The sequence below is a fragment of the Echinops telfairi genome, unplaced genomic scaffold (genome assembly GCF_000313985.2).
Source record: "Echinops telfairi isolate 266 unplaced genomic scaffold, ASM31398v2 ScPeMD7_21;HRSCAF=78, whole genome shotgun sequence".
Lineage (NCBI taxonomy): Eukaryota > Metazoa > Chordata > Mammalia > Afrosoricida > Tenrecidae > Echinops > Echinops telfairi.
In genome coordinates this window covers 1,379,268-1,403,716 of record NW_022103918.1, presented here as the reverse complement: position 1 = coordinate 1,403,716, position 24,449 = coordinate 1,379,268, and the positions used below count along the sequence as shown (strand labels likewise).

The 24,449-nt window shown below is 40.2% G+C and overlaps 1 protein-coding gene across 1 annotated transcript in view; it reads right to left on the bottom strand.

The window, feature by feature from the left end:
* The window catches only part of PTPRO (protein tyrosine phosphatase receptor type O), a 255,932-nt gene extending 232,395 nt beyond the window's left edge, over window positions 1-23,537 (bottom strand). Inside the window, exon 1 of the mRNA XM_045288403.1 lies at window positions 23,385-23,537. Within this exon, the coding sequence (XP_045144338.1) occupies window positions 23,385-23,537 (153 nt within the window). The remainder of the gene's footprint in view (window positions 1-23,384) is intronic.
* Window positions 23,538-24,449: the final 912 nt, after the last annotated feature.

Sequence of the window (24,449 nt, the reverse complement as noted above, 5' to 3'; positions counted from 1 at the left end):
ACCATTGTGAATGAGGGGGAGTGTGCAGTGGGGACCCAGGGCCCATTTGTGGGAAATTGGACATCCCCTTGCAGAAGGGCTGTGGGGAGGAGACGAGCCAATCAGGGTGCAGTGTAGCAATGATGAAATATACAATTTCCCTCTAATTCTTGCATGCTTCCTCCCCCCGACTATCATGATCGCAATTCTGCCTTACAAATCTGGCTGGACCAGAGGATGCACACTGGCACAGATAGGAACTGGAAATACAGGGAATACAGGACAGATGAACCCCTCAGGACCAGGAGGGTGGAGGGAAGGTGAGGGAGAAAGGGGGAATGGATTACAAGGTCTAAATATAACCTTTTCTCTGGGGGATGGACAGCAGAGAAGTGGGTGAAGGGAGAAGTTGGATGGTGCAAGATAAGACAAAATAATAATAATTTATAAATTTTCAAGGGTTCATGGGGGAGGGGGCATGGGGGAGGGAGGGGAAAAAATGGGGAGCTGATATCAAGGGCTCAAGTAGAAAGCAAATGTTTTGAGAATGATGGCAACACATGTACAAATGTGCTTGACACAATTGATATATGTATGGATTGTGATAAGAGTTGTATGAGCCCCTAATAAAATTATTTTTTTAAAAACTATATACACTATAGTAGTGAAGAAAAGCAATGCATAAGAGCAAATAAAATGTACAGTGTTTCACTGATAAAAGTGCTAAGGAAGAAAATAAACTAATGGGGATTATAAAGGGTTGTGTTTGGGGAAAAAGAAAGTTGGGAGCGGAGTAGGAAGAATGATCAAACAGTGTCAATTGGTCTTGTGGAGGGCCTTCCTCTGTTTTCCTGCCCCTCTGGCTTACTGAAAAAGATAGCCTTCTCTCCCGAAACGCCCAGCTTTGCCTGGAAGGGGCATTCCGGCTGCACTTCTTTTAGGACAGACTCCTTTGTTCCCCTTTGTTTTCTGGGATATTCTCCCCTCTTCTTTCCATTCACTTGACTCTTACTGATTTTAAGCTTCTTTCTCCTATGCAAGGTTTCCCTCAGTCATTCTAGACTAATCGCTTTTACCATTTATTTAATGCTTAGACATCATGCTTCATCTTTTTAACTTTTAAAAAAAAATCATTTTATTGGGGGGCTCATACAACTTTTATCACAATCCATCCATACATCAATTGTGTAAAGCACATTTGTACATTCGTTACCCTCATCATTCTGAAAACATTTGCTCTCCATCATGCTTCATCTTATAGAGTTATAAGATGCTTTATAAAATGTCCTGTTTGTGGGGCTGAGACCACAAGTTGTACATCTTTGCCGCGTTCACAGAACCGAGAGCATTACTGAATGAAGAAGGTGTTCAGAAAGTACTGACTTAATTTCTCAGTGATGACATCAGAGTCTTCTTTTGTAATGAATCGCCACACCTTCCTTTTCTTACTCAGGTAAATAGTGTTCACCTTGTTTACATACAATCGGGGAGTCATTTTATTATATCTCATTCTTAAACGTTGCCACTAATGAGTAACCTTTCAATTATTTCTTGATTACCTTGATTTTAATTGTAAACTCTTTTGTCAATTTGAAATGAATGGTGAATTTGTTAGTTAAAACATTCAAATGACACTCCCTGAAATGAGTATGAAATCTGATGCCTAAACTAACTTTATTGTTGTATTAGTTCATACCACTTCTCATCGTTTAGTGATCATTAAATAGCTGTTTATATAAACTTCACATATACGTACACTGTGTCATAAGGAATTAACCTCATTCAAAAGAAGGTGTGGTTTTTCTCTGTCCTCTGAGGGGTAATCTCTAAGCCCTTGGAATGTTCTGTCTGACTGTTGGAACTGCCAGATAGCCCATGTTAAATGATGTGATTTATGGTGGGGGGGCCTTAGCCCACACAAAATAACTCACTGCCATCCACCCAATTCTGACGTGTAGCACACCTACAGCCTACGCTAACAATGTAATTTATGGTGTAGCTTCTCTTCTACCAGGTCGTCCGTTCAACCTCAGATGGGCTAGAGAGGTAGGTTACCATGCAGGAAGTCAACCATGACTCTAGTGCAGCGGTTCTCAACCTGGGGGTCGCGACTCCTTTGGGGGTGGAATGACCCTTTCTTTCACAGGGGTTGCCCGATTCAAAACAGTGGCAAAATTACAGTAATGAAGTAGCAACGAAAATAATGTTATGGTTAGGGGTCACCACAACATGAGGAACTGTATCAAAGGGTCACGGCATTAGGAAGGTTGAGAATCACTGCTCTAGTGAGTTTCTCTGATCTGCAATACTCCTTTCTTATTTTCACCCGTAGTTGCTATGAGAAATGAGTGCAGTCAGTAACTACCTTGGGAGAGTGCCATTGGAAGCTCATGCTTGAATCGTAACCAAACCTTTCCCTTTGTTGCTCTCCTCTCTGTGGATTTCAAATCATAACCCTGAGTACAAACGCTCTGCTGACTTCTGTGAGTCCGTGTAGTGCATTGTCAAATCTTAGCATCCCGGAAGTTTCAGGTGGTCGAAGATAGGAGGGTGGTATTGAGGAATACACACACACACACACACACACACTAATATGAATGAGATGCAGCCTCAATTAATGCAACCCAAAATATCTCTGTAAACATTTTGAATAACTACACAAATTTGTCATTGAAATTTGTCACAATTTTTGTCCAATGTGCTTATAAAACCCTAAAAAGTTTGTATTAAGCACTTTACATATTAAAGGCATAATTGCCTAAGATTCTAACGATGTAATGCAAAAGGCATCCCATACTCCTTGGGTCAAAAAGTACTGACATTTTAAAATGTGCCATGAACAAAAATTATCAGTCAAAATATTAATAGTCATTTGAAGTTTTGGCTTTCTCTGCCACACTGGTAGGGCCACTGACTGCCTTACCTGTGATGGGTTACTCTTGTAAGCTCAGAAGAAAGATGAATGACACCAGTTCAGGAAAGACCAGGCTAAGAACTAGCAACCTCCGATACTCATTTAGGTCTGGGCCCAATGCACCTGTGCACTGTAGCCAGACATCAAATAAAAAGTCTTCAGGAGACACCACGTGTGAAACGAGAGAGGAGCACCCAAACGAAATTAAACATTTACAACTTTCATACGATCTTGGTGGCTTAATAACCATGGGTTTTGCATGAGGATGTGGCTGGCATAATTAAACTGATTGCCTAGTCACCTGCCATCAGGAGGCTTGGCTTTTATTCCTGATCAACGCATCCCAAGCAGAAATTACCTGACTGCCAGTGGAGGCTTCAGGTCACTAGGAAATGGACAGGTTTCAGCAGAGCTTCCAACCAAAGACAGACTGAGAAGAAAGGCCTGGCAATCTTTTTACTTCCAGAAAACGATTAGCCAGTGGAAGCTTAATGGATCACCAAGGCCCACCCCATTGTGCCTGGGCGCACGGTGATTCAGGACTGACTCGACAGCTAAAAGCACAGCTAGCAAGCATTTACTAGTGTTATTTTGCAGAGGTGCCCAAGTATAGTGTTCAGCACTCTGTCCCTTAGTTTGGGTCCATGCATCAATTGATTCCAAACACGTCACATGTGTTTAGCTAGGAGTCTACCGTGCATGGATGGCTACAGACAAGTTCAATTGGTAATACATGTATCTTAGTCTTATTAGGGTCCCTTTAAAAATATCCCATCAAAATAGTGCCTTCTGAGGGGATCTGCTAGGCCAGCTAAATTCAAGGTCAAGAGGAAATTCAGAAAGTGATAGCAACTGTTTGTTTGGGATTCCCAAGGGGTAAACGATATATTGTCTCCTGGGACAAAATATAACCAGGGGGGCCTACTGATGAAAATTTTCTTAAAAATTTAAACTGCATTGGTGAGAAAATTGTCATGAGAGTTGTGCTAAGGAATTTTTTCCCTCCTGTCGATGCACCTGTTCATCTTCGAGGGTAACAAAGGCTGCCAAGAATTTCATTGGGAGACTTCACCCCACCCACCCCACTTCCAGGATCTTGCCCTTTTGGATGTCTTTTTGTTTTCTCAAATCAAAAGACATTTAAAGAAACAGGGTTTGGGTCCCCCAAGGCTGCCAAGGCTGCCATTTTCATGTGCTGGAAATCAAAGGCTGTAGAATTCTTTGTAGAAGGGTGAGAGAGATGGAAAAACACGACTTTCAGAAGTGTGTGGGCCTACTATGCTACGCACCATATCTACTTGTGTATAAGCCGAGTTTTTCAGCACTTTTTTCATGCTGTTTTTGTCGTAAAATTGGTGCCTCGGCTGATATTCGGGTCGGCTTATACTTGAGTATATACCATATATTCTCTACAATAAAATAAGTCATCCTTTAAAAACTATAGCAAATAACTAAAATTTCAAAAACAAGCATATAAAACTAGATGCGGAATATGTCAAAAAATAGCTTCACATTTTTATAATTTTGTTTAACAAAGCTTTCTCTGATTTCTGTAGCTATGCATTTTTACTTACCTCACTCAAGTGCAAGTGACTATTGCCCAGTATCTGAAGGACGGGGGTCAGGGATTAGCACTATGCCTAACATTCAGGCATTGCCTTTTCTCTCACAAATCGCAGACACTGCCCCTCCTGGTCTTTTAATGTCAAGGCTGGATTTGTCCTGCTCCATCCTCAGACACTGGCTCTGCCTGCCTTTTGCCTGCGGCACACTTTTGCCAGCAAACTCATTGGGCCCGAAAAGGTTTTTCATTGACCAATGGAGAACTAGGAACTGTCCCATTCTATTGATTCAAACCAAAACCAAACAAAAAATCATGTCAGATAAATTTTTAAAAAGATGTTTTTCATCCAGAGAAGAATACTCCATGGTGAAGTTTCCACAACCAAGACCAAATTCAGAACACAGAGCTCACTCTTTCCGAAACGGATTTCAAAATTTTCTGTGATAGTGGTGTCAATGACTCATCTTAAATGATCACTGGGGATCTCGGGTAGTCAATATTACAAGAGGCTCACGGACAGCTAAGGCCTTTGATGGATTTTATTTCCTCCCACTGGGGGCTCCAGCTCAGATGACTCCCTTGACGTTTCTTTGGGGGCAGGAGGCTTTAGTGGTTCACTAGTCTGCCCCACCGTTTACTCTATGTGCACTCCATTGGCTCCCGTGCCTCAGTTCCCTGACCCGTACAACAGTAAGCATACATGGGTCAAGTCTGGGCGTTGAGACGTGATCTGAGAGTTAGAGTGAATCAGAAGAGACAGGAAAGAGGATGCAACAAGGGGCAGAAAGAAGAGTGCTTTCAAGCGGCACTGGGACCCTGCAGGAACAGAGAGGAAAGCGCAAAACCCTTCCCCTGCTCCCCAACCCCCTTTTGGCCTTCTCTCCACTTTGCCTCTTCTCATATTCAAACGTTGTTCCGAATTTTGTTTCCTTTCCCAAAATTAGCAATAACAGCAGAGTATCCTCAATTGCAAAAAGCAGGATTTGGTACTAAGACCAGGGCTGGCCATTTTCTGCACGGTGGGCTTGCCTCTATGGGCAGTAGTGCCAGAAAAGCCCAAGAGAGCGGGGGAGGAGTCTGCCTTTCTCCCTGGAGCTGCTGTGATTGTCTTTTGTGCTTTGTGTAGTGGGCCTTGGGCTCATAAGGATGAGCCTGAAGTGAATCTTACCATCTAGGGTTTGGCTTCGTTGCTTGAAGCCTTCTTGATTTGTATCTAGTTTAGCTTAGTGAGTTTTTAATCAAGCGTTTGTTGCCTTTTAACATCTGGATAAAACATAGCTTTGCTTTTCTCCCATAGACCTAAGGAAAAGCCGTGTTTACTTTGAGGATAAATATTAAAATTATTTTCAGTTATTTTAAAACCACTTCCCTTCTTAGGCAAAAGAAACAACCATCTCAATGATCGGCTTTTCATTCTGAAGGACCTGAACACCTTTTGAATAGTAGGCTTGAGAAGGCTGACTACTTCACATCCTGGAAATTAGAGTTGTGTGGCCATGCGTCAGAATTCACTGAACAGCTGTTGGTTTTATCCAAAATTGTTTTTTTCTCTTAGGATATTTACTTGGACTCTCCCTTATGTCGATTGGTTGGTGATGTGAATTGGCTGAATGGGAGTGGACAGGGTGGTTGAACGTAGAGGGAGGACAGTGTCAGGTTCCTGAGCATCTCTAGGAGGTAGTCCGGGAGGGTCTATTTCGGGAAGCTAAAGCAGTGCAGTCAAATAGTTCATAAGAATTGCCATAATAAAAGATGGAAGTCAGTGGTCAAAGCTGGAGAAAGGATACAGATTATTAGACACAAGGGATAACAATTCATTGTGGATAGGAAAATCGGGCAGGTTAGAAGGCAAGGAGACAAAGAATAAGTCCAAATGCTGGAGGGAAAATATTTAGCAACCAAGTTATTTAAAAATGGCATTGTTTCTACATCTTCATACAGAAAGTCTCTGCCTTCAATGACCTGCTATCAAAATAGTGCAATTCTTCAAGAAGCATCTTGTGCAATTAATGGGGTCAATGATTCCAGGACCCATAGGAGTGACTCGATTCTATAAATATGTACCAGTAGTTCTTCATTGCATAATGCAATTCTGGAAACTTTTCTTATTCAGCCAAATGTGTGCAGACACTGCAAAAGTTGAGAGAAACTTGGGGGCAGATTCCAGCATTATTGCTAAAACGTAATAAGTCCTGCAAATCATCCCACCTCCTGCCCTGTCAAACAAGGAGAACTCCCCTGTAATTTTAATTACAGGCAAATATCTGGGCTGATGTGTGGAATGTGATATCCTCCTTCCAATACGGTAGCTTCATGTCACAATAGTGCTTTGACCTGTCATGATAGAGCAAGGAAACTGAAACTGCAATCACAATGAAATAGAAAGTTGATAAATGAGGCTTTAAACTAAAGCATTTAGGAACCCACAAAAATCAATTATGGTAAGTAATTCTGGAAAGCCCACCTGACATTCCTTTGAGGGGTTTTACTATAGTGATTTATTTGGAGACAGAGAAGCCAAGAAAGCACTTCTTCCACCTGGGAAACGTACCAGTTCTGTAATAATGAATATTCACAAAGGTACTAATGACTTCTCTCCTTTACAAATGCTTAGAAGCTTATTTTACTTCCTGGTAAGTGAGTCATGCTGCACTCTATGAATCAGAGTGAAGGTGCACACAGGTCTCCTATGTCATATGCCCAGATATCCTGTGACTTTTGTGCAGACCTCGTTTTCCTTTTGTATTTTCACACATTCTCGCATTGGTTAGATGGACATAGTCTCATTGTAGTCGCACCTGTTTCACTGAAGGATGTGTGCATTTGCTAATATTCTGCTATGAATAATATTCTGATCCCAACAAGTATCAACTATTTTACACATTGTCTCATAAGAGAAACTCTTGTGGTTTTAGTTAAATCAATAAAATGACCAGTATGACTGTGCAAGTCCTTCAACTTCTGAGTACATTTTATTGTAAGAGTCACGGCATTCATTTGCAAAGGGCCTTAAGTCCTTTTGAATTAATGTATGTTGTATCATATGGTAAACCAGTGTCTTTACTCTGAATGCTTTCCTTACGTAGTACAAGTCATGCTCATGGTAAAATTAATTACACACATCAAATCACTGGCTCACATTTAGCTCCTTATCAATGCTTTTCAAGTTGGTGATTTTTTTAATACCCATGGTTGCTCTTGAGCCAGGTTTTCTCCCCAACCTCTGTGGTTGTTCACTTAGCTCTTGAACCCCAGTTAAAGACTGAACATACATCCTTAATATTGCTCACCTTGTTTTCTGCCTGTAGTTTCAACCTATTAGCATCTTTCTGAATTCTGATTCTGTCACCCAACATGCTCATTATCTCCCCATCGAGGCGGTTGAAGGAGGTGTGTTTAATTTGTACACCAGCCAGAGTTGCTCAGCTGTTCTTCGGAAAATAGAGCATGATTAGACACCATGTGGGGACGAGGTAATTACTTCCTTTTGTCCCTGGAGAAGATGGTTTCAAAGTCTTGCAAAACTAAGATGTTGAGGAAGCTCAAGGAATTAATCTTCTAAATATTTACCTTCATTCCATATTCATTTCACCTTCATTCCATACATAAAACAAGCTCGGGTTTATTTGGTTGAGAGCGTGCCAATTTTCCTCCCTACACATACTCAAGGTCAGCATAGAAATTAAATTTTTGCCACCTTGAGTTTATAGCTTATTTCTTCTTCTAGTTTTGTTCCAGTTACATTTTGGAACCACGTTGAAAAAACTCAAGTTGTACCACCAACTTAAACAAGTTGTAATATGAAAACTATGTTTTCAAATGTTTCAACTGAAAACTATTTTGTCATTTGGCTTAGCTTTTCCACTTTGGAATTAGAAAGTTTTGCATATCCCAATAAAGTCATTTTTTTAAAAAAAGAGGGTTAAGGGAGTTTGTGTGTATTAACGTATGATCATGAGAATACTAAATGCAGATATACATTTAAAGCGGTTTTCATATAATTCCATTAGTACTTACTGAGCATGCCAGTCCTATATTTTTTATTTTAAACATTTCTTATATTTTAACCGCTTCTAAATTAGGGTAAATTTTCTTTCAGTGTTTTACCAAGCTCAGTTCTTATTTCCTAATGCATTTTATAGTAAACTTTAAAACATTATAAATTGTACCACCAAAGAATTGCATGGTGTAATGATACATAGAAAATATTCTATAAACATCAGTTATTTCCCATTCACAGCTGGGTACATAAAGGTCTGAGATATTCAGAGTAAAACTAACATAGAAAGATCCTTAGATAAAATATATTTCTGAATATTTAAATGTAGATGAAATGATACCATTAGAAGTATAGTGCACTTGTGAGCCTAAGAATAAAGAGGACCCTATGCACAAAACCTGATGTCTAATATGATGGACATGGTCGAGAATGATGAATATGGACTCAAAACCCCAATTCCTTATCCCTGTCCAGGTAAGGCTACACTTCATTTCAACTGTTTCCTCAGTTGTTGCTGGTGACTCTGAGCATTCCTGGTGAACAGAGTCCTCAGTGACCTTCAGGCATGCTTTGGAGGCTTGGAGAATGGAACACAGCAGGATGTGCTCAAAGCAATAGTAATGTACATGGACACATCGGGGCAGTCTGGTTTATGGGATCGTTGTGGGCTTCTATGCTTCTAGATTAGAATGTTCCAGAAGAGTTTGACCTGAAACCAGAGTTCATGAAGATGGAGTTATTCTCTACTGCACAGAATATTCTTGGAGATTTTCACAATTTCTCTCTTTGGTGCATAATTTAGACAGTGCTGTTTATCCATAGTGTCTATTTCTTAGAAATACTCTACTTAAATTTTGGCAGAAGATCTTGCCAATATTGTTTCAATTTTATTTCAAGTCATTTGATACATAAAAATTTCCTTAAATAAAATGAAATGTCCTTTGACACATTGAAGGAGTACTGACACATTGGTGTAGTGGTTAAAGAATTTGGCTGCTAATCAAAAATTCAGTCTAAATCCACCAGCTTTTCCATGGGAAAAAGATGTCACAGTGTACAGCCATAAAGATTCCAGCCTTGTGGATCCTCTAAGGCAGTTGTACTCCGTCCTACATTCACTAGGAGTCAAAATCGATTTGACAGCAGTAAGTCAGCTCTGATTCATTGTGACCTTATGTACAGCAAAGCCAGCTGTCCCGTCCCGAGCCATCATCCAAATCCTTCTTACTGGGGACCTGTTATTTCAGTCCCTGTGTCAACCCAGCTCATTGAGGCCTACAATCCTTATGGCCGACCCTCTGTTTCACTGAGCATGAAATCCTTCTCCGGGAATTTGTCCCTCCTGATAATGGGTCTAAAATGTGTGAGACAAAGTTTTGTCAGACACACTTCTAAAGAACATTCTGGTTGCATGTCTATTGTCAAAAACAAGACTCCAGGAATTGAGTGCCTGGAAATTGAGATGTGCCAACAAATGGATACATTTGTTGGAAGCATCCAGCCACCTTTGCCAAGATTTGAAAGACAGCTACTGGGTCAAATGACTAGATGAGCTCTATATTTGGATCCATTCCCAAGAAAAGTTATGCAACAGAAGCTAATGAACTGTATCATCAATATCACACACAAGTAAAGTTGTGTTGAAAAGAGATAATTAAAAAAACTGTTGTCTCATCAGACATCCAGAGATGACCCAGTCAGGGCAGAGTATAGCACTGATGAAACATATAACTTTCCTCTAGATCTTTAATGCTTACAACCTCCACTATCATGACCCCAATTCTTTCTTTCTTTTTTTAAATCATTTTATTGGGGGCTCGTACAATTCTTATCACAATCCATACATCCATCCATTGTGTCAAGCACATTTGTACATTTGTTGCCATCATCATTCTCAAAACATTTGCTTTCTACATGAACCCTTAATATCAGCTCCTCATTCCCCCATCCCACCCTTCCCACTCCTCCCTCCCTCATGAACCCTTGATAATTTATAAATTATTATTATTTTGTCATATCTTACACTGTCCAACGTCTCCCTTCACCCACATTTCTGTTGTCCATTCCCAAAGGAGGAGGTTATATGTAGATCCTTGTAATCGGTTCCCCTTTCTACTCCACCTTCCCTCCACCCTCCAGGTATCACCACTCTCACCACTGGTCCTGAAGGGGCATGACCCCAATTCTATCTTTAAAATTCAGCTACACCAGAGGATGTACACTGGTACAGATAAGAGCTGGAAACAGAGGGAATCCAGGACAAATAAACCCCTCAGGACCTATATTGAGAGTACTATACCAGGAGGGGAAGGAGAAGGTGGGGGGAAAAGGGGGGAACGGATCACAATGAGCTACATATAACCCCTCCCAGAAGGACGGACAACAGAAAAGTGGGAGAAGGGAGACATCAGTCAGTATAAGACATGAAAAAATAATGCTAATTTATAAATTATCAAGGTTCATTAGGGAGAGAGAGTGGGGGAGGGAGGGGGGAAAATGAGGAGCTGATACCAAGGGCTCAAGTAGAAAGAAAATGTTTTGAAAATGATGATGGCAACAAATGTACAAATGTGCTTGACACAATGGATGGATGTATGAATTGTGATAAGAGTTGTACGGGACCCCAACAAAAATATTTTTAAAAATTGTCTCAATACATTAACAGGGAACTGTAGGAAATGCAAGCTAGATTCTGAAGAGGATTTAGAATGATGGATAGCATTGCTGATGTCAGAGGGATAGTGACTAAAAGCAGATTAATATCAGAAAGATGTTGACCTGTGTTTTACTGACTAGATAATGCATTTGCCTGTGTGTGTCATACAAATTATGGATAGCATTGCAAAGGTTGAGATTTCCAGAACACTAATTATGCCCATAGCTATGAGTCAGACCACTGTTTTAGATGAAAATTACACCAAAAATTAGATTTCTGTTCAATAATTCATGCTCAGATTTCTGTGACATTGGTTACAATACCTGTACCGTCATCCCTCTCACCATTTCCACCTGACTGGTCCCATTTCCATTCACTGGGTTTCCTCCTGTCACTGGTTGTTAAGAGTGCATTCCTCTCAGGTGTTCTCTTTAGTGTGTAAATAAAGCTATTGTCTAGTTGGGAGATAACCACTAGGAGTGGGTTGAGTTCCTGGTTTAAAGGGTGCTTTAGGGTGATGGTCTCAGGGGGTTGTCTAATCTCTATCAGTCCAATAATTCTGCTCTTCTGTATGGATTTGAGTTTTTCTCTCATTCTAAGTGGGTTTTGCTGGCCAGAGTGATCAGTAGTGGTAGTGTGGCACCATCTAGTTCTTCGGGCCTCAGTGCTAGCGAGGCTGTGCTTCCTGTGGGCCATTCACCTTGTTAGCTTGTTTCTTTCTTGAGTCTTTGGTTTCTGTCCTTTTCTTTCCTCCATATGACAAAAGCCAGCCCTGTGAACTTAGATACCGTAGACCAGATGTTTTTCTAAGACACTACACACCAAAATAGAATATATAGAATATTATGAACTAAATGATGCCATTGAGCTAGTTGTCCTATCAGACTGTGGTCCTGGCCACAGTAAGCCAATCCACGAGGTTTTTGGGCATGTCTAGGAAGAATCTAAAATTGCACCATTCTGTTCTCTATTGTATACATGCATATATATACAGAATATACAAACATGTCTATGCATAAGCCTTCAAATACTGCTAATGATGCATGTACATATACTCCCATATGCCTACCCATATGAATAGCATGCATATCTACCTATGTAACCATTCACACATCTTTTGCTTGCTAAAAATGTTTTTTGCTTTTTGAGATGCATGAACATAATCTTTGTTTCAGAATCTCTGCCAGATAGAACTAAAACTGCACTGACATTCTGGCAGTGACTAATTTTCCATGGAGGCTTAGGATTTGTACCTGCCTTTGACAACTTCTGTTCACATTTTATCAGCAACATCTGTTAGACTGAAGTAACAGGTAAAAGATGAAGATAATGAATGTAGCAATTATACTAGATCAACAGATGGGAATCATGGATTTTCATTGTGCCTTTACTTGAACCTCTGTGAAACCTTGGTTCATTCATTTAGCCTTGAGCTTTGCTTATATCATTTGGGATTGGATTTGAGGTTGTCAAAACCCCAAGAGTTTAACTGAGCATATCTGACCGCCTCCAGGTTAGTGATTAATGTTAGTTAGTGACACCGGCTTAGTGATTAAGGACGCATGAAATGTTTGTAGATTTGGGGGAGTAGGATGAGGAAGAGATGGAGTTGCATAGTTATCTTCACTAAAATCATATAAGCTGGGCTTAGAAATTCAGAGATCATATTAAAAATGCCTGTGACTGTTCAACATTCCTTTATAAAGACTAAATCTACAATGAACATCTGTTGATTTGAGTCTATTTTCTTAATATTCATTTCTGTTCAATTTAAGCCACTCAGCTTATTGAAGTGAGTCAGTGAAGGTACTGCGAACATTATTCAGTGGTGGTGGTGGGGGGGGGATGAGTGGAAGAAACCCCCTGAGCACCATCTGAAACAATCACAGAGAACCATCCGTTGTTGGGGAATGACAGTAGCAGTCAGAATACGTTGGCATGCACTAATTAGAGATGGAGCGGCACAACTTCAACTAGCATGTCCTATTATTATTGTATTTCAGCAGCAGAGCTGCTAAGAGAACAAAGGCCTGTCTGCTTGCAGTGATTTACTTGAGACAGCAGGACCTGTTTACGCTCTGCACTAGGCCAGTGTTCATACCACATGCTCTGCCAAAACTGCTGTCACCAAGGTGACAGCCACCCCCACAGTGACAACGTTGTTGGAGAGTGATAAACAGAAGAATGAAGGCAACAAGGATGAAGACAGCATTAACCCATAACCTTGACCAGAAGTCCTGAAGTCTCCCCACCCAAAGCCGAAATATGTGCTCGCTACCTGTCTATCATTGTGCAAAATAGAGAGGTGAGGTTCAGGAGGAAAATGAGAGAGAGAGAGTCCATTTAAATAGTACCTATAGAGGAAGACAGATAAAAGAAAAAGTAATCATTTGAAAGAAACTAGTGGCTTGAAAGGATTTCAATGTCAGGGTTCTCTGTCATCCTGATTGAAGAATGGACTGATCAGGGAGTCCACAGAGAGGACCACATGGCCAGCCCCACTATGAGACATGATGGCCCTCACTGACCGATGGCCCCGCGGGGGACAACACCAGAGACACAGTGTGGGAATTGCACCTGATCTGACCCTGCCACAGGGAGGTTAAGCAGCGTTTCCAGGCTTACGCAGAATACAGAACATGCACTCTGGTGGAAAGTCCAGTAGGCCTTATGTTATACTGAGAAGAGTGTCCCAGAGAATGAAAGGTTGCTTCATTTCTCTCTGATTCCATCTCAGAAGCATTTAGAGAGGAAACGTTATGTGAATGAGAATGAACTCCTGGGCTTAGGGTTACCAGTTTCTACTTTTGACATTTGTAGCTATCATCAGAAACAGAAAAGGTAAGTAAATATGTTTTTATTATTAACAATAGATAAAAATTAATACTTTAAAAAACAAAGAATAGAAAGAAATTTGAGGAAAAAAACTAATTCCTAATAGGCTCTCTAGAAAATTCACTTATGCAGAACATTAATTTCTATAGGACAAAGTCACATATATAAAATACTATTTTATGAGTTTAATATAAAATGGTTACTGTCACCTTCATTTCTCTAGACCAGCAGTTCTCAACCTGTGGGTTGCGACCCCTTTGGGTGTCAAAGGACCCTTTCACAGGGGTCACCCGATTCATAACAGTAGCAAAATTACAGTTGTGAAATAGGAATGAAAATAATTTTATGGTTTTGGCGGGGGGGAGGTGACCACAACATGAGGAACTGTGTTAAAGGGTCACAGCATTAGGAAGGTTGAGAACCACTGCTCTATACTATAAGCTTTTGAAAAGTTTGTGGAGAAATTCCATCATCTTTCCATCCTATTTTCCAAGAACTTTATGAAGTCCCCTCATTTATGTGACATTGATTTTATTTAAATTTCCTTTAGCTCATTATAAGGCTGAATTTTAATTTTATTTTGGTTGCTATTAACATCCATAAAATTTTGACACCAAAAAAACAAGACAACTTAGGAACGCAAGGAGTCTCTGAGCAACATCCTCGCCCCTAACGATATCAAGCAAGGCTCCAGCCACAACGTGAGCCTGTCATTTTCTGTAATTAAAAGTACACAGTCATATTTATGCATCCTGCCTCCTAGCAGCTGCAGCTAGATTAACTGTGAACAAAGAAAACATTTTGACACAGTTAATTATATAGCAGTTCTAGCAAATACCAGCTACCTCTTCAAATGAATAAAAGCACTTTTTGTTATTTTTTCTTTTATATAATAATATAAATAGCCACCAAAAAAACCCCTTTAATTTATACATACAAAGAGTTTGAATCCTAACACATCAGTCCAATAAACATGAAATGATCTGGTAATTCGTAATGAAGAAGAGATTATCAGAGCAAAAGAGCACCAAGCCACAATACTCTTGCATGAGAGGCAAACAATCTTTGACTTCAAAGGATGCAAAAGATACAACTAAAATTACCTTTCACCTTAGTAATGAAATGTTGTTGTTAGGCGCCCTGGAGTCCATTGTGATTAAAAGTGGCCCTAAGTGAGAGAGTTGAACTGTCCCATACATCAGAGATTCGGAGTAAATGCTTGCATCTTTTGACTTGTCTCTTAAGTCAATCTATGTGTACACTAGAAGTGCTTTAATAACAGTGAGAACTAAAATTCTGAAGCAGGAATTTATTTCAGGTCCGATGGGGACGTGGCTCAGCTGAGTCATCTGATGAAGACGTTGACGTGCACAGGGAAACCAGTGGTAGAGGAAGAACACAGTTAAACTGATTCTGTAAACCTCAGACTGACTCGTGGCTAATCAGGGCTGAGACCATTTCTGATCGTTCACTCCAGTCCTCTGTAGCAGAAAAGCACTGGGAGTGAAATACAGAGAACTGATGCTCAACTCAATGTTCTGAAGGGGCAAATGTCACCAATGGGAGTCCTGGCTGCCTTCGGCGCACCCACATGCTTCTCCTTTTCTCTCCCTTCATCTTACCCTCCCTCTTCCAATGAATTCCTTAGTTACTTCTTTTTTTGTTAAAGAATAGGAACGAGAAGATCATTATAGACTAAGGAAGATTGGAGGAAACATGCAGAATGGTGAAAGGGCTGTGCTTGCTGTTTGTAACTCAATGCACAGAGGACTTAAGTCTTCAACTAATTGCTGTCAAATCAATTCAGAGTCATGCAGACCCATTGTGTGCCAGCGTTGAACTGTGCTCCATAGGGATGAGAGGACATTTTACGAAGTTCAGTTAAAACACACAATGATGTACTGAGGTTTCATAGTGCTTATGAGCAAAGGCTTCGTAGTTAAACCCATTTTCTTCATGATTTTAGATCCAAGCCTCAGTTTGCATTTGTAAAACAAACTATCTGACTTGTCTCACAGGATTCTTGGTAAGTGTTCAGTAAGGTTATACATGTGAGTGCTGATTACAGCATGTTGTAAGTTGTTTTTAAATACTGTCTTTTATTATTGCTAAGTAAGAAATGTTCAATTTCTGAAAATTGAAGAAAAACAGTGGGCTTTCCCATCACTCATTCAGTCAAATCAATGTTTAGCAATTTTCTTTGAAGAATAAAACTACTTAAACTTTAACAAGTTTTAGGTTTATAGTGTGTGTTTGTGTGTGTGCGCGCGTGCCCGCCCACGCTCTCGTGTGTGTGTGTGTGTGTGTGTGTGTGTGTGTGTGTGTGTTTTCAAATGAAATACAGGGCAATTTCAAGGTCTAATGATATTATAACTTGTGTGTAAATGGGTGTATTTAAGTCAATGTCTGGAAGTGAGTTATTAGATGGGAGAAAATACACTGATAATGATTCCAGAAATCATTCCGACTATTTTGAAGGCAAACAATCTCTTCAGCAATCAAGTTCATTAGGAAGTGCATAATAAATAATACATATTTTCTGGATGTTGGCTCAGAATGTGCTACCCAGAGAAATTATGGTTTTGTGTATACACAATGCTATCCTAAATAAAGGTAACTAACCCTGCTTATGGAATCTACTCTTGCACATCAAGATCAAATCACAGTCTTCTGTCTTTAAGCTAGAAGTTCTCAATGGCAACAGATAGCGGTATCCTCCTGGGCCTTCAGATTTTGAAAATTCCTACACTTACACCTTTAGTGTTCCCTTTGAAAACAGTGGGCTTCTGTAACTGCCAGCCATGAACAGCTCCTAACCTGCCTTAAAATGAGCACTTACATAGCTTGAATGAGATGCGGAAACTATCTTTAACCTGGGGAAGGTCTCCGGTGTGAACAAGTACACAAAGGTTTTCGCTAGTTCTCCATTGGTTACAAGTGTTATAGAGGGAACTGGAATCATTTTTAGAATAAAAGAAATCAGTTTTCTTATATATTGGGTTTCAATAAGTAATAGCTGGATTCAGGTATTTAGTGATATGCCCCAAACCATGTTTTGGTTTGTTGTGTATTCTCTGTATATTCTTACTTTGTTTTCTGTTGGTTTTGCTATTTTCAAGTTTTCTCCAACTGGTAAAGGAGTATCTCCCTAATTTAAGTCATCTCACCCTTTCGTTTTCTGATTTCAGAAGAAAATGCTGCGTCCCTGTATCTTTGAGAGAACATTCTTTCCTGTGTCAAAGAGCAACTGAAGTCTCTGTCAAAATCAAGGCAGAGAGTTTTAAAGCCATCTAGACCACTTCAGATTGGGAAGCACATAGTGAGGGTTCCCCAAAGTGCTCTGGCGTTTGGAGGGAGAGGTAAGTTTGTCTATGTTTTTATACACAAAAGTGGGAAAGGGAGTACACGACTATGGTCTTGGGGGCTAGGGATGGTGCAGTTACAAAACAAGAGCAAGTTGAAAATGTACAGGGTTAACTGACTTGTTTTCTAAGAAAGATTTCTTGTAGCTAACTTCATAACCAATGTACACATTCCTCCTGAGACCTGCGCACAAGGATTCTTCTTGGATCACCTTGGATAACGATTGACAAACATTTCTTGACAAATCCTATTCTGTGGCCTAGTGGATTACACTTTAACCAGCTAATAGCAAGATCGACTGGTTGAACTAACAGCAGCTCTAAGGGAGAAAGATAAGGCTTTGACTCTTGTGAAGACTGCAGTCTCACAAAGCACTTTTACGTCGCCCTGTAGGGTCATTATGAGTCAGAACTGAGTTCATGGCAGTGCATTTTTGTTTAGTACATTGTTTGCTCAGAATGGTTAAGCTTCATAAGAAGTGACAGCCCTACATTCCAAGCTTTATCCTTATAAACAATGAAATGATGATTGTGTACAAGTTCAATTAAACAATGGGGTTTGATTTAGACCTGGGGTAGTCCACTTTAATCATGTTAGGCATCTTCAGCTTAGAGTGCCCTTAACAGCTATAGCTGGCGAACTGGATTTTGGGGTAACAGACATCCGATCTATTCTCTAATAAGCTTTCTTGATTTGTGGCAAAAATTCGCAGGACCTTTTTTTTAGATTTCCTAAAAACAATCACTATTGTAGTCTTCACAGTTTCAACCTGCTCCCAAATTTCTTTCTTTTTATCCTAATTCATACTCTTCCACTCTAACGCTCTTTTGAAAACACATTAACAAATAATTGCTATGAGCTTCTTCTCTCAGAGTTAATCATAAACAAAAGTAAAGCCTAAAGTGGAATTTGTTTCTTTTTTAAAAAAGAAACAAAATAGAGTCCAGTGTACATTATACGATGAAGCCTCTCATGCTAAACCCATAGATTTGGCGCTTTGATCATACTTGGTTGATATGCCCAACTTTTGGACAATTATTGCATCTTGGGGTGGGGGTGGGGGGTCAGGAGGAATGCTCTGAAGGAATAGCCCAATAAAGACCCGTTACAGGTGAGGCAAGAGTCTTGCTGGCAGCCTGACCAGAGAATGGACAATTCCTTTGAAAAGAATTCATGGCACATATTCCTGACGAGCTTTAAATGTTCTCTGGAACAAGGATGCTAGGCACTTTCTTCTATTTTTCAATGATTTATCTGAACACCAACTTTGATTCATTATCTTTCCATTTACAAAGTTCAACAGTAACTATACGGAGTTGTCAAATATAGAAATAGCATTTTTTTCTAAAATCTGCTGGATGTGAATCTGCATTCTTCTACAAACAAATGTCCCTCTGCATAATCTAAAGGATCAAACTTCAGTCCCTCAACTGCAAAATTGAGTGGAAGATTTCAAATTGGTCTTCTTGGTTTATATTTTCGGGTTCTCTAATTTGCAGTTGGACAAAAGAGATGGGAATTGTATGATGCCTCCAGTTCTGGATGCATACGCTTCATTTAGTTGTCTATGTAGTTATAGTTCATTGCCTATAAAACAGGCAATCAATAACTAAACATACAAATATATAAATGTGAAGGTATTCAAAAGTTCTACAAAATATTCCACTTTCAATTAAATTTTCTCCTGAACTTTTTGAAACTCCCTGGTTTGTATGTACACACACACATACACGTACATGCCTACTTTGTATTTCTTGACTATCTTATGATCTGCCATCTTACATTTAGTAAAACTTGGGGAGAAAATGATAAGGAATACCTCTGATGGTCTGGGCCCCACTTGAGCCTATGGCTGGGCCCAGGAAGCGCTCCACAGGCCAACCTGAATGGTACACCAGAGGTCCATCTGCTGTTTATTCAGGATGATGGGTCTGGCCACGGGGAGCAGGGGTACTGGTGAGAGCAGGGCAACAGGTGGCATTTGGGTGAGAGCCTAACAGTGCGGGGGGTTGGTGTGAGAAAAGAAAAGGAAGGCAGAGGGGAGCTGTACATGCAGGGCTGCCAGGTCAGGTCAGACAAAGGGTGAGTGGTGTCCTCACCCTGGGTAAGAGGCGGGAGGCAATAGGTGCAGGCAACCCCCAACCCCCACAAGCCCAACCCCCCTGGGTGTTGGTCCCCAGCTCTCAGATAACACCAATTTGGAATAACGACTTGGTCTTTCAAACTTAACCATGTTGATAAGTGAGGAGTTGGATGTATATGTAAAAAGGCTTCAAAAATTTTATGGAAAATTTCCATTATCTTTCGGTTCTATTTACCCATGAATGTTTGGAAGTCTCCTCTTCTATGTGAAGCAGATTGTTCTGGTAAATAGAAATTGCTGAATTCTACATATATTGGCTATTTTACTTCATTGGCACCGATTATATGCTAGCCTATATTGTTTTTATTTAGAAGCATGTGGTCTATCCCCCTTAAGGCTTCCTGTGGTCCCGAAATGAAGTACACCACCTTAAAAATCTCAAGGAGTCAGTAAACTTTTGTTGCAGTGGAGTGAGATAAAGCAAGAGCGATTCCTACGGAAAGTGGGCTACGGTTTTCAAAGGAACCTGGATAAGGAACAGGACGAAACGTTTCTATGTCCTTAGGAGATCAAGACATTGGAAAGTCGGAAAACCCTTGTTAGACAAGAGAGGAGATAGGGAAGAGTTGAACTGTCATTCATGTTAATAAGAAGAGAGAGAGAGAGAGAGAGAGAGAGAGAGAGAGATCTTCCCCAAGAGGGAAGGCACAGAAGAGAAGGAGGTGAATGCAAAGATGTCTAGAACCAGGTGATAAGACAAAGAAAACCTAGGAAGGAAAATGTGTCTTGAAAACAAGAGATTTTACTAAACCATGATATTACTAAATGTTGCAAAATGAACTCTATTTATGTATCCCATCTATGTATTTATCATACAGTAAAACAGTTTCCAATGAGGGATGTCATGCTTCCGAGCAGAGGCTGTAATGTGAGACGTCCTAGTTCAAGCCTGAAGACTGTCGTTCTTGTCCTTTGTGTAAATTCAGTCTCACCGAATTCTGCGGAATGTGGTTATCTATCACAAATGGTTATGAGGATTCAATTACTCAAATCTCTAATGCACAAGAAATGTTCAGTCCACGTGCTGGCTCTTGTTTTCTAAATATGTCGTTTCATGGCACTGAGAATTGTGACTTGAAAAATGTGCACTGAAAAGATATAGTTTTGTTGTTGATGTAAAGATGAACATATATATTTTTTTAAAAAAACAGCTTTTATTCATTTGTAAAATGAGATGTAGGCTTTTATAAATTTATGAGAAAAATTTCGTTTCAAGACATTCTTTGCTTTCATTCCCAGGGTGATGAGGAAGCCAAACTGCTAGTCTGTACCCTGGGAATGTTCCTTTAACTTGATTCCATATGAGACACCCATCACTGCCAGCACTTTCCCAAGTTCCCATTTTGTACTGCAAGGCCAAGATAATGAACGGGGGGATGGGGAACCCTCTAAAAACTAGAAAACAAGAACTCATCTAAAAGCTTATATGCTAAGGGTGCAGTCCTGAAGGCATCCTACTGAGCAAACGAATGCCAAGCTTCACATTACAGTCAGCCAAGTTCTGTTCTCAGCCACATGCACGCAGCTCCCGTTCATATCAATGGAAGTTGTGTGTGTGTGAACTGAGGACAGAAGCTGGCTGTGTATAAATAGCTCTGCGATGGTGAGAATCTCTTCTTGTCCGTCTGCTACAACAATGGTAGTCATTTGCAGTTAGTCGCTGCTTCTCCCTCTAGTAAGTGATACAGGCAGCTTCATGAAATTTTTACCTTAGGATATTTGATGGAAATTATTTCGTGATTTTAGTCAAGAAGTGGGGTGTGGAGGAAAGCCGTATTTCCCTAAGAGTTTCTCAAGTCAGATGTCACACTTTGTACCTCCACTGCTCCCTGAGATGGGCTGTCTACCAATCTGTTAATTGTCTAAATGAGGTCCAGTTAGTTGGGGAATAAGGTAGAAGACTGTTTGTGAATTAAAAGTTTTTAAAAGTCATCTGAAGTGAAGTACTTACAACATAGCAGATGAAGCCACAAGGTATGGTTAGTCTTCTATGGAAGCTGACCTCAGAGTTCCTCGGCAGACATGGGAGCCACTGAGACTCTGCCGTGCTGCCAGCATCCAAGTCCAATATCAACTCATTGGTGATAAGCACAAAATCCATTTGCAGAGTCCCCACAGAGAGGAAGCCTCTATTGAATTCTTTCTGGTCCTTAACCAAGTATGTCAATAATCTTGCCCTTGAATATAATATTATAGTCTGATTCAAAAAATTCCAGTGACTCTAAGTTGATTCCAATTCATGGTGACCTTATAGGACAGAGCAGAACTCAATAGGGTTCCCAGAACTACGAACCTTGATGGACGCTGACTGTCACATCTTTCTCCTGCAGAGGGACGGGTGGGCTCAAACTGTCAACGTTCTGGTTAGCAATCTAGGTGCTTAACAAATCTGCCAACAGGGCTCCTCTTGTCTGAGCAAGACAACAAATACCTGGACAAATATTACCACTGCAGTCTGATGAAACCAGCAGTAGACATCTCTTCACGTTATAATGACGGCGTGAAGAAGGAAAGAGCGCACTACACTTGTAATAAGTCTAGGAGGGTTTCAAAGAGAAGATCATAAGTGTCTTATCTTCTTGAGAGATAAACAGCGACAAGGTATCCTCTCAGTTGAGATCTGGTGGCTGAGTAGACGCTTAGGTTAATGGACAGGGTCAGAGAAATCAACTCGAAGAAAATAAGAGTTCAAGTTCAAGAAAGTGAAGTAAGTTCAAGGTGACCAAAACATAAATTTAGAAGTGAGAAAAGAGAATAGAAGATGCTGGGAAAGTAGTTATAAACCATCATGAAAGGACTTTAAGCCCTTGGGGTCCTATAGACATTTTATGACCCAAACCAAACAAACCAACCTTACGGCCATCCAGTCAAGGCTGACTCATCATGGCCTTATAGGACAGGGTAGAACCAGCCTTGTGAGTTTCTGAGACTAAATCTTTAGGGGAGTGTGAAGCCCTGCGTATTTCCTAAGGAACTGCTGGTGCTTTTGAACTGCTGACCGTGCAATTAGCAGCATAATCCATTATGGCTGCACCACCAGGGTGTCTTGACTTTACATGAAGCACCGTGAAAAGTCATTAATGCGCTCCAAACAGGTAAGTGAGATGACTAGTTTTCATCTTGCTTAATTCCACAATTTTTTAACTAACTGAATTTGCTGGTAGTTATGTATTTTAACTTTTTATTGTGAATTGGGTGAAGGTGTACAGAGCAGATCAGTTTTCCATTTAATAATCTATATACACTCTATTCCACCCCATTGATCCCTACAATGTAACATATTCTGTCCCATTTTCTCTGTTTCTCCTGTTTCCATTCCTCCTTCTTTCCAAATCCCTCGGAAACTCAAAATCATTAAAAAAAAAAAAAAAAAAAGGCTTATTGGTCGGATAGAGACTTGCATAACTCCTGAGACTATGATTATTACTGATCCTTCATGGCTTAATTTTCAGCTAACAATACACAGTTCTATAAAGGGAAGAATAACACGAGTGAGCCACACAGATCTTAGAATAATCAACCATTTGAGACCAAAAGGGCAACATTTATCCAATGGCAAAATTAATGTAGTTAAAGCTTAAGGAATTACTCTATCGTTGATTATTACCTTTAGATTAGATTGAGAACATAATTTGGTTTGTTCTCTCAATTTCTTTCTGACCCTGACAAAACCATGAACAATTTCCTCTAGCTCTACATCCCGGAGAGGGAGAGGCAGACTTCCACCCATAAAAATGATGCAAGTGTTCTATTGGCCTAGCCATTGGGGACATGCAACGAAAGAAAGAAAATGCAAAACATTTTGAAAACTTAAGTAAAAATGAATGTGAAATAAAATTTTCGAGGAGAAGGTCTATGTGATACTGTTTATTGTTGTAGCGGTAGTCCTCTGTGGCTCCCAGTTACTACCGAAAGAGAAGAGCAACTTACCTGGTACGTAGGTTTTCGATTCAGAAACCAGTTTGGTAGCTTTGGAATATGAACGGGTTTTGCAGAGAATACAGGGGGACTGCAATCCCCTCTTACGGACGTGAAAAGTGGACACTGAAGAATGAGAGTCCATGCTTTTGGAGTATGGTGCATGCGGGGATTACCATGGACTGCCAAAAGAATGAACAAAGGCTTGGAGTAAAGATGGCCAGAATGCTCTTTCAGGGAAAAGAGAGTGAGACTCTGTCTCACATGTTTTGAACGTGTTATTATGAAAGAGCAGTCCCTGGAAAAGGACCGCATCCTTGGTAATGCAGAAGGGTAGTGAAAAACAGAAAGACCCTAGATAAGATGGAGCCATACCAGGGGATTCAGCATAACAATGGTGAGGATGATGCGGGTGTGGGCAGGGTTTGCAGACGGGATGGGCATGAGGTTGCTATGGCATCTAACAACAACAGTCTAAAACTCACGAAAGAAATAAAGCAAAATCTAAAATTTAGTATGATAAGTGAAAGAGATTTAGCACCCCAGAGGAAAAATAAAAACACACCTATCATCCAAGTTTCTGATTCTTGCCTTCATCCCACACAGTAAGTAGTGTGAAGAATTTATGAAATGGATGAGAGTGATTTAGTATGGAGTATTGGTGGAAGAAGTGGTAGAACATACTGAAGTCAGATTTTATCTCTGAGCTTCCAGAAAGAGAGAAAAAGCAAGGAAGAAGCATTTCCATGTTCTTTGTGGCTTTTCTAGTACTCTGCTGGTATTTATACAAAGACAAAAGGAAGACAGAGAGGCTGCAGAATCTCTTTACAGGCACTGGCTTTGAAACAGGTAGCTATAATATAAAATAATTGACAAGCAACTCAATTTCTTGCTGTAAGAAATAAGCAAGCTTCGTACAAGGTTCACAAACATAATATGCCCTGGTCAGAGTTCAAAACGGTGGGGCTAATTTCTGATGTTTTATCATATGCATTCCAACTGTTTGTACAGGAGTAAAAGGAGGGAAAGAAAGAAGAAAATAACTTTCTTTCTGGACAGTGTCAGGAAAGCAGGGAT